Source organism: Sinocyclocheilus anshuiensis, unplaced genomic scaffold (assembly GCF_001515605.1).
Source record: "Sinocyclocheilus anshuiensis isolate Anshui unplaced genomic scaffold, SAMN03320099.WGS_v1.1 scaffold4546, whole genome shotgun sequence".
NCBI lineage: Eukaryota > Metazoa > Chordata > Actinopteri > Cypriniformes > Cyprinidae > Sinocyclocheilus > Sinocyclocheilus anshuiensis.
The window spans coordinates 26186-37723 of record NW_015544509.1 but is presented as its reverse complement, the minus strand read 5'-3'; the positions used below and the strand labels follow the sequence as shown (position 1 = coordinate 37723).

Genomic DNA, 11538 nt, shown 5'->3' with positions numbered 1-11538 from the left:
CCCCCCCCCCCTTTTCCATAAAAGAGCAGTTGTACTGAACGCCTGACGCGCACAACGGTGAGTTTGGAAATACGTCGACCTTTGACAACAGCGCGTGTTTGTGTAGCCTAATGCAGCCTCTCGTGCCTTTAACACACATTACATTAGATCTGGATTCTACTGGGACAGCATGTTTAGCGTTCAGGTGCAAAACGATTAATGCTTTAAGACATTTTTTTATTTTTAAAATTGAAGATATGAATAATTATTATTAGCAAATATAAGAAGAATGAGCAAATATTAAAAGAAGCAGAGCAAAGAAAAAGAGAAAAAAGAAGGCATGGAAAAAAAACAGAACGGAAATGAAGAGGAGGAAGGGACAGAAGAGGAAAGAAAGGAACGAAACAGAAGGGAAGGTGTAGGGGATGGGGATGGGGAAGAGAACAAAAAAGCGAAGGAACAGAATAAATGCATTTCATGAATAAAACTTCCTGAACCCTTCAGGATAATCAGAGATCTTAACCTATTTAATCCCACACACCATTTGTTAACAAAATGTACTTTTGAGTTTAAAAGGTCTGAAAATAATTTGTTGCTGTATTTTATAGTTTAACTCTAAATTAAGACAGGCTGACTTTTAATTGTTTTGAAATGATCCAGCGGCGGGAAGCTCGTCTGAGGTGCAGCGGGGCTACAGTTATTAGCCATCCAGTCCTTCCCTTCCCTACAGCGTCATTTTACCGTTGACGATTTACCTGAACATTTTCCAACAGAAAAAAAAAAAAAAGCAATTTGCTGCATTTGTAGCAAAGTAAGATTCAAAAAGTATGAGCGAGTTGATTTCCACCTTAAGGGACAGAAAACACGTAGGCTATGTGGATATATTTGGTAACATAAAAACAGGCGAGAAATTTGCACTATGTTTGTATTACGTACAAAAACACTGCGATTCACAAGACAAAAAACACGAAAACCCCTTTCTGTCGGGAGAGAGAGAAGCCGCAGCGTGTGAACGCGCCGCCATCTTTTGAATATGCCTACCTAACATACCTAACCAGCATATGCTGTTTTTTTCAACAGGGTAGAGAAAACAATAGTTACCTGTATTTGCTACAATGATATAAACACTTAAGTAAACACTATTCAGAATACTTTTACAAATTACTTATGTCAACCATTGTGTAAACCATTATGTTTTTTTAATGCTTGTGAATTAAAATAATCATGTTAGTTAACTAATGCTAGTTAAGCAATCGTTCAAAAATGTTTAAGTAGCTTAACTTTTCACAGCTGTCTGTAGCCTATCTAATCACCCAGATTGGCCTTCATTTGGTCACAAGCATATACAAATGAATGTTCAATTATGGTGAATAGTATATAAAATAAAATGTTTACAAGCCACGAAATTAATACAGACAAATACCAGCTGTCGTTTTCAGATTTCTACAAAGAAAAATGTTGGTTTAATCTGGTTATGGCATTTAGGTTAATGTGGTATAATGTCTGCATGCTAATGATGCATACACAGAAAATCACCAAATTTTGATTATCATCAGAATATTCATATGCACGAAAATACAGGAAAGAGGGAAAGCTACAGGAACTACTATAGTTGAGAGTGTTTTTCAAAGTGGGTAATAAAAAACAAACAAATAATAAAATAAATCACAAATAAAAAAATAAACAAAATCTAAAACCTCAGTTGATAATTTCATTTGATTATTACAATAGCATGATAAAAAAACAGATTTTTTTTTGGGGGGGGGGAGATTAATTTCTGATAGAACTAAGTATGAAGTATGAAGTATAAAAAAATCAAATATGTGGGTGCGCAGTTATGTCTATATTGCTGTGACATTCATCACATTCTTTTCACTGATGTTTCAGCTGCCAGCATCAACAGAATGATGTTGAGCATGTCGAGTTTTCCAGCTAGCTTTTGTTTGTTTCAGGGACAAAACGCATAACATTTTATACAAACCTAGTGGTTAACTCCAGCAATCCAACCTTACATGAAGCACAATGCCACTGACCGAACCAGCTGTGTTGAATGAATGACTTAGAAGACAAGAAAGGCATTTCTGGCAAGATTTTGAAACTCTGTTTTGTGTTGCATTTGTTAAAAAATGTAAGAACCAAATAGCCAGGCACACAAAGAAAAATACTATTATTAAAAACTAATTAAAATCCTCACATTCATCATTTGCCACAGCATGTTCAATAACATGTTTCCCAGGAACTGCATATTAGAGAATACACCTGTGTGTTGCAATTAGTAGATGGTACTTGCTCAATAAATATAGCAAATTCAATTTCTAAAATAAATCAAACGACTAAGACAACAGGCAGCCGGGTTCTTGGTTACTGGTTACATTTTATTCTATGTACAGTAATTTGTTATAAATATAATACATCATTTTTTTCAGAAAAGCAGTCATGTGGATACATTTAAATAACAGTTTGATCATAGTAGTGGAGATGACAGAATGAGAGCTGAGGTGGTGGGAGAGGATGATTGGTTTGTAGAAAATTAAACATCTCCGGAGAAAACAGCACAGTCCACCCACACAAAGACGCACAAACAGAAATATGCCCTCAGACTGACTTTTACCCCTTTTGGTGTCCTTACAGGTCCTTAAAAGTCTATGCTGTTTGACTGGGCAACATGGATTCGGCCATTTCCTCACTGGGGCACGAACATTAAGATGGCTCCTTGTTGGACTTCACCAATTCCACTGGCTTTTCTCAAGGTGATATTAAGTTCAATTTAACGCCACATCTGCAGCCTGCCTGAACAAGGCAGAAATATGTTGTCCTTTCAACAGCTGCAATGGTATCAACCGCAGCTCATCAGGTTACAGTGTTGCGTTTCATCTTCTGGTTTTAAGATGGTGTTATTTTTTTGTTACTGTGGCAACAGAGCACAGTGGACAACCGTGAGATAGCCGGCAGGGCAGTATGAGGCAGAGATGCATAGCCATTTACATTACCACATGTTTGGGATCTTGAAAAAATTAGTTCTAAAAACAAAAAGATTTCATAAAACAAAAGCAAAATTCTTCAAAAGATACATGGTTGACATGAGAGATAAATTAACATGGGAAAAAAAACAAAACAGATCCAGTCACGCTTCAGGTGCATTTAAGACAAAACATCTAAAGTCTGTTTGTGTTTAGCTCACCATTGCAGACCATACAAGTACATCAGATGCAGTGTTAATTTGAAACATGTGTTCAAGTCTTTTTAATTACTTATCTCTCTCAATTAGATTTTGTTTTAGCAAGTAGTAGAAAAATCTTGGATTCCAGTCCATTTCATTTATTTAGGTGGGCCAAGAACTTTGAAGAAAGGTTGGATCGACGTTGCGGAGTTACTCAAATGCTGTTGATGATAATGAGGGCAGGCATGGCGCTCTGCTGGCTGGTCTCACACATAGCGCTGGTCTGTGCCAACTTGGCGAAGACACGGGGTGTGCCCAAATTATAAACTCCAGCCTGGAAGAAACAAGCTTTCAAGAAAAGCCTGTACACCTCTTGAGCCTGGAGCTGCAACTTATATTGGGTCTGGCCCAGCCAGCTAAAAGACCCATGCACTTCCAGTGACTCCGGGCTGCAAAGACAGACAACAAGAGTATAAGACTGCTTTGAAGTCCAAATGCTTTCTGTATTTCGAAGATTTGGACATTAGGGATCAGGAAAACCTGAGATGTACCTGGTCGTTTTATGCCGCAGATCAACAATGACGTCTACCTGAGCCAAGGAACAGTTGGACAACGTCAGGGTGACTGGAACCGTACATAAACTAAGGAAGGAAAAAAATGTCAAGAACATCAATTGTTTGGAGATGGGGTTCAGACTAGAGGTCTTCACAGGTCCACTTGGATCCGAAAACCCGAGGTCCGACCCGAGAGGATTTGGGTCCAAAACTTCTACAAGTGTCTCGGACATGGGTCGGGTTCGGTATTAGCGGTCTTGGGTCTCAGTTAATTTAAAATAAAAGTGCTTTTTACAAATGGACCCGATAAGACCCGAATTCTTTTAAACTATCTGTGTACTTGTGTTAAGTGTGGAACGCACATAGAAAAGGAGCATACGTTTGTAACCTCGCACACAGAAATCATCTTATCGATATGAGATCCGTCAGGAAAATCCACTCGCTTCATTATGCTGCGTGTTCATGCAGGGCTTTTCTTTTTTGTGTGTAGAAGCCTTTCGCCAGATTAGGTTGCAGACAACACTAGAAAATCATTAGGCTATCGATTTAATTGTTATCAAACTATCACGTTTATTTTTCAAAGCCACTGGTCACAATTAAAGCTGAACTCAGAAATAACTTGTAGCCTATCCATCAGGCAGGCAATAATATAAAGTAATAATAAATTGAATAAATGTTAAATAAATCAAAGTAATGGAGAAATGGCCAAATCAGTCAGCAGGACACCGGGATTTTTCTTTACTGAGTGCGGGACTGCAGGCTGTGTACACGTCAATGCCGTTTATGTTTGGGTTCGAAAATAAATGCTGTCGGACTCTGAATTAATTTCATCGGGTCTGTCTCAGGTTGGGTTTTTCTTTAAAAAAAATTAATTTATGCACGTCGGGTTTGGGTAAGAAGTGATTCGGGTCAGGTACAGATTTTAGGGCCCGAGAAGACCTCTAGTTCAGACAGGTCTAATTCTTGAAATTTCTCCTCTTGACGCAATGCAAACCGAAATCAAACAGTCTATTCTTCAGTTAAAATAGAAAACATCAGTACTTGCATCTCTTCATGACCTTGCATTGGAACTCAAACATGCGCCCAAGTTTTCAAGCCAGAAAAAAATAGATTATTCAATTTTGCTATGTAAAATAGAGCACTCGACTTTCATCTGGATATTACTTTGATCAATGGGTCTCATAACGTCTGTTAATCCCATACTGTGGTGTGCAGCAACTTTAAGTCATTTGTCCTGAAGCACAAATATGGATGGACTAACCCCTGACTCTGGAACATTCATCTCCTCATGCTACAAGATGTTTGGTTCAATTTCCTGGTTAATTTAAGCTCTGTATGGCTGTGCTGTTGCACAGTAAGACGTGTTTGACCTGGTTTAAGGTTTTCGATACTGTTCCCAAATTCTAATATCCTAAAATTAAAATCACAGTAAATAAAATAATTTCCAGTGATTTAAAAAATGACTTTAAACATTTAAAGTTGTCATGAAATTAAAATAAACCCTATTATGTAAATGCATGTTATTTTGCATAACTTATTCATGTATCGGTTTCTTTTTTTTTTTTTACCTTGTAACAAAATGTCACAACTATGTTTTTCTGGTAAAAATTACAGACTTCAGATGATGAATGTCAGACTTCAATAATCATTTAGTCCCTCGTCCCTCCACAATCGACTGCAAGCTTGGGCTAATTTTTGATTGCAACAGCCACATCTCAAAATCAAATCAACAACCGGATCAATATAACCAATTTCCCCCTTTTCTTATTTTCCAATCATCTGTTACACTCTGATGTACGTCACAATATGGAAGAAAGGATCTGTCGCTGCTTCATTTTCATCACAACTTTAAGATGTATAAAGTATTTAAGTTATTATTAAACTTTAATTTTATATCAACTTTTAATTTTTTTATAGCTAGTGTGTTGTCCTGACCGGATACAACACATCCAGCTACAAGCCAATGTAACGGGTATATTATTTTGAAAAGAGATTATCTTTGGGATACTTTTATTTTGGCGAGTGGTCCGCTTTTTGCGCGTGCTGCAAGTGCAGCAGGGAGAGACGAAGAAGAGCGCGGTGTATGAGTGTGTCACACACAGAAGTGAGTGCAGTGTTGTGATCGAGAAGCTCGTTCGATAAAAGATTATCGAGGCTTAAGTCGAATAAAGGACGACAGCACAAAGTGAAAGTGTGGACAGTGAACCGCAGTTCATAGCAGAAAGGAGTTTTTTTCAGTTTTGTTGTAGTGGTATGTGTTGGCTGTTAAAATGACGCAGTAACATATCGAAGGCCACTTTTTTCAAATGTGATTGTTTGAAGGTGATCATTTGAAAAGGTGAGAATTTGTGGGTTTACCAATTGACAAATTGCAAGTGATCTCATTTTGAAGTTTCATAAGGGATTTGTTATACCACAAGTGAAAAGTTTTCAACTGTTGTGTTGAAGGTGATTGTGTGGATTTGAAAAGACGGCACAAAGACTAAATTCTTTTTATGATTTTCATTTAATCGATTACTCAAACAAGAAATAATTATTCATAAGAAAAATAAATGTAAAATAATAAATTCTGTTTAATTCCTTTTTGCACTTATCTACAGTGTACCTTTCTGTTGAGAGCTGTCGGAGTGGGGGAGTCTCACTTTATTAGATCTGGGGAGGGAGAAGCATATCACACTGTACTCTCGTGTATGCAGTTTCACTTCAGGAAGCCACCGTGTAACGTTACCATACCTGAAGCCTACCCTTGTCAATCAGTAGTGTTCCAACACAATAAGGTAAGAAACCACATACACACGTTAGTGTGTAACGAGACTAAAAAGTTTGGGGAGCGGGGACCAAGATCCTTTCGTTGTCCAAACTTCCAGGGCAGCCGTAATCCATTTCCCCTACACAACGGGCTAAATACCCCCGTTACAAAAGCGGCGTCACAAACAGGATCGAATTAGGCACATTTAAGTAGTCACATGTCTCCAGGCCCACAAGTTGTTTGTTGTCAAGTAAGAAGATGTCTGAACTGGAGGAACTAAAAAAAGAGATGGCAGAGATGCAGAGGAGGTTTGCCGAGCAGGCAGGGGCACTTGACCAATCCAGGGCGGAGCAGAGAGAAGCCCTATCCTTAGCAAAGGTGGTAATTGAGAGCCAGGCCTCTGCGCAAACCACCCCAGCTGCCATTTATATCCCTAGAGACCGGAAGCTCCCTGATTTCACTGGAAGAGCGCGGTGTATGAGTGTGTCACACACAGAAGTGAGTGCAGTGTTGTGATCGAGAAGCTCGTTCGATAAAGTTGCTTCAACGGAAGATTATCGAGGCTTAAGTCGAATAAAGGACGACAGCACTAAGTGAAAGTGTGGACAGTGAACCGCAGTTCATAGCAGAAAGGAGTTTTTTTCAGTTTTGTTCTAGTGGTATGTGTTGGCTGTTAAAATGACGCAGTAACATATCGAAGGCCACGGAAGCTGTGAGTACGCTTAAAGTGAAAACCCTGCTTGATTTTTGTCATCAAGTGACTTGTTGCATGTACTTTTGCTGCATTTTGCACCTCTGGTGTTTTGATTGAAAAGCAGCGCCAAGAGCTAACATTTCAACGGGACCATTCACGTGCAATTAAGTTTCCCGCACGTGTCAGAGCACGTGAGACCGAGATCGCTGTATAATGCAGTTAATGCAGAGACTTAACTTTTCCGCCGATTCAAGTTTGAAGATTGTGTTGCTACCCTGCCATCCAAGTGACATCTCAGGTTGATTCATCTCAGTTTGATGCTTTTTGAGACAGTTTATCTGTGGGATATTTTTACAAGACTGAGTGAATTTTTGAACTTACACACTTAAAACTACTTGATCTTCAGTTTATTTCAACGCACTCTACGTCCAGTCAACGCCCTCTAATTCATCGTTCTATGGTATTCCTCTCATTTTTTCCGTTTTTTTAGTGACTGAACTGAAAAACACGGAACTGTGGTAATTCAAGTGGACTATGGAACTTGAGTAACTGTGAGTAACTCGTGAACTGTGAGTAAACATTTGAAGGGACGTTTCATATAAGTGCTCATTCTGAGGTGAGATTTAATTGTGTATGCTTTGTTTTTTTTGTTGTTTTCAAATGTGATTGTTTGAAGATGATCGTTTGGAAAGGTGAGAATTTGTGGGTTTACCAATTGACAAATTGCAAGTGATCTCATTTCGAAGTATCATAAGGGATTTGTTATACCACAAGTGAAAAGTTGTCAACTGTTGTGTTGAAGGTGATTGTGTGGATTTGAAAAGACGGCACAAAGACTAAATTCTTTTTATGATTTTCATTTAATCGATTACTCAAACAAGAAATAATTATTCATAAGAAAAATAAATGTAAAATAATAAATTCTGTTTAATTCCTTTTTGCACTTATCTACAGTGTACCTTTCTGTTGAGAGCTGTCAGGGAGTGGGGGAGTCTCACTTACTTTATTAGATCTGGGGAGGGAGGAGCATATCACACTGTACTCTCATGTATGCAATTTCACTTCAGGAAGCCACCGTGTAACGTTACCATACCTGAAGCCTACCCTTGTCAATCAGTAGTGTTCCAACACAATAAGGTAAGAAACCACATACACACGTTAGTGTGTAACGAGACTAAAAAGTTTGGGGAGCGGGGACCAAGATCCTTTCGTTGTCCAAACTTCCAGGGCAGCCGTAATCCATTTCCCCTACACAACGGGCTAAATACCCCCGTTACACCAAGTGCAACAAATCAACAAAATGTCCTAAAGCTTGTGATCAGTAAGGACAAAAACTAGACAGGCAAGAGATTTTAGCACTTGGCAGTTTGTCAAATCTGATTAAGACAGTTTGTTAGGGTCGTTATGATTGCATTCCTCAAACGGCCTGTTAACTAGACCTTTGTTTTGCAGTTTGCACCTCATTACCACCACTGATTTCTTGCATCAGTGTTTAAAGTTGCGATGTAATTGAAATAGCGACATCTTTTCTACTGTACTGATGTAAATCCTAGTATCGAAAAAGAAATGTAAAAATGTAGGGAGGGATGTGGTTCTATCCATTGGTTTTTGATTGGATGGAGGCAGATCTGAATGTAAACTTGAGGCTGACTGTAAGAAAGGGGCGGAGTTTAAGCAAACTAAATGGTTGGAGAAGTCTATTGATTTCACAAGGAAGATCCAGTTATGACATTTGGATTAAATATTGCTAGGTCAAAATATGAAACGCATGGATAAATAGTTTGCAATAAGATCAATAAGATGGATTTCGAAAATAGGGAGAATTTCCAATTCATGTCAACCTTAATGTGGTTTGTTCGCGTTGATTGTGTGCTTTTAGAACGGTGACAATGTGTTTCGCATTTCAGTGAGTTTTCTAGCTGTCGACTGAGGACTGGCCTTTGTTCCTCAGAACAAACAAATTTATGAGAGCACATTCACACAAACCCAAGGATATGAGTGATGACTGAGCGCTTTAGGAAACGCATCAGCTCGACGCGGTCCAGTTTATCTCCATCTTTCACATGGACACACCTACTTTCCACTCACCATTGCAGAACTAGGCCAGACAAGCGCTCCCTGTGGGCGTCACTGGGCATGTGAACATTAGCGTACGTCTGTGTGAGTCTTGTCACCTTGGAAACACAGTCAGCGGATTTCGGCTAACCGATTCAGGTCTCTTTGAGCTTTTCAAAAGTGTTTGTTTGTGTGCGCTTTACCTCTTTTGTGGGAAGGGATGATCATAAGACTCTGGGTAGTGGAGACAGGTCTTTATGAGGTGGGAAAGCTGTTCCAGCGAGGGCTTGCTTACAGGGGGAGGAACGTCAGGCTTGAACTTCAGAAGCACCATTTCCTGAGTTTCCTAATTGACAAAAAGCACACGTTTCATTCATTCTGAAAGCTTAAGGGAATTGCTCCAGCAGAGGAAATTGCTTTGTTTTTCATTCGGTTTAAAGTGCGTGCATGGCTGAGAGAGGGGAACGGGGTAGATGAGACGCAAAATGCAAAAGGGAGAAAAGCACGAGCTCACGTGAGGGTTTCTATAAAAAGACTTTGAGATCAACATGTGTGATGCCATTCCCTCACGTGAGGGACTTCCTCTGCCATGAATGAGTGTTGCTATGCAACGGCGTGCAGGGGAGAGATTTCAGACCGAACAGAATCAGGCCCAACAGCAGAATGGAAACGGAGGAAAAAAATGAATGGATTACAGAGCAAATGAACAACTGAAAAAACAAGTGAATGAATGAGGAGTTAAAATGGAGAAGGGACATTTGGAAACCAAAAGAGACAGTTTGAACACTGACAGAATTTCAAAAGTTTTTACTCACTCATGTTGTTTCAAACCTATATGACACTTTTAAGTATGTCCAAGCTAAAACTAAATAAAAAACATTTTTATTAACATAAATAAAAATAAAAATTACTGTAACTGGGGAAAAACTACACCAAAATGAGTTTGAAAACTAACTACAATAAAATAACATTTTAAAATTAATATTAGTTTTTAATATTATACATTTTTGTTCAAAAGTTTGGGGTTGGTAAGATTCATGTTTTTGAAATAATTCTCATCAAAGCTGCATTTATTTGATGAAAAATACAGTAAAACAGTAAAAATGTTAAATATTACAATTTAAAATAACTGTTTAACAGTTTTAATTTTAATATATTTGAAACCTATTTATTCATATGATTCATATGATAAAGCTTTCAGCTTTGTCATGACAGGAATAAATAACATTTTAAAAAATAAAACCGTTATTTAGCTTTGGCAAACCTAGCATACTATAATCTTATGTAATCTGGCGCTGCACCATAATTCTCAAATTTCATTTGCACTTCCATATATTCAAACTCAGCATGTTATTTTTGGTTAAAAGGCATGTGTGAACCGATGCTCAGTGTCACTGATTTGAATAACGATTTTCAGTGAATAATGACATACGTTTCAGTTTGATCCTCACTGAAAGATGCCATGCGACTGGACTACTTTTATAGTGCTGTTTGTAGCTTGACAGCTCCTTGGTGACTGTCTGCTTTGATTCTGTGGACAAGAGCTGCTAGGATATTCTGCGAGAGGTCTTTTTTTGCATTCCACTGAAGAAAAGTACCATCCGTTCAAGAGTTTGAAGGTTAGGTGAGATTTTTAGATATTTTGAAGGATGTCTCTTATGCTCACCAAGGCTACATTAACCCTTAAATGCATACCTTGGGTCTTTAGTGACCCAGGACGTCATTCACTACCCTCTTCCTCCTTCATTTTTTAAAGTTAGACATCAACTTTCTTAGTATTCCTCAACAGTGTTGAGCAAGTTACTCAAAAAAGTAATTGATTACAAATTACTTATTACTACTTGAAAATTGTAATCAGATTACTAATTACTTTACTTTCAAGTTACTTACTAATTACTTTACTTTCAAGTTACTTTGAAAACATATCAAACCTAAAATTGTGAAAATTGTAGTTCTTTCAGTAATTTAATATTGACTGAAAAATATTACAAAGGTATGAAAACAGCAACTTGACAAAGATTTAATCCATTTCTAAAACTTTCTTAGTATAAACCTGCCTAACAATGAAAAATGTATCTTTAAATGTGCCTACACAGTGTTTTATATACAACATTGCTTGCTGAGTGTAGGGTTTATGTGTATGCTGGCTTAACTGTGGGCGCGTTAAAGACAGAAAAAACCTTAATAAATTGAAAACGGTTCTGATAACATTTGAAAACAGTATTGATGAACACATAGTGCATATTTGAATGCTAAAAATGAATCTTGCTTCTTTGTTTACGGTGGTGATGTGTTTACAGATTCGCGCGTTTCTCGTGGATGATTACCATATGAATAGCACCCGCGG

At 38.0% G+C, this 11538-nt stretch overlaps 1 protein-coding gene across 1 annotated transcript in view; it reads right to left on the bottom strand.

Moving 5' to 3' along the window:
• Positions 1-2333: 2333 nt before the first annotated feature.
• The window catches only part of LOC107698191 (trafficking protein particle complex subunit 8-like), a 32665-nt gene continuing 23460 nt past the window's right edge, over positions 2334-11538 (bottom strand). The window contains exons 16-18 of the mRNA XM_016499155.1: positions 9395-9537; positions 3691-3780; positions 2334-3588 (exon numbers count right to left, since the gene is read on the bottom strand). Of these exons, the coding sequence (XP_016354641.1) occupies positions 3354-3588; positions 3691-3780; positions 9395-9537 (468 nt within the window). The 3' untranslated portion in view covers positions 2334-3353. The remainder of the gene's footprint in view (positions 3589-3690; positions 3781-9394; positions 9538-11538) is intronic.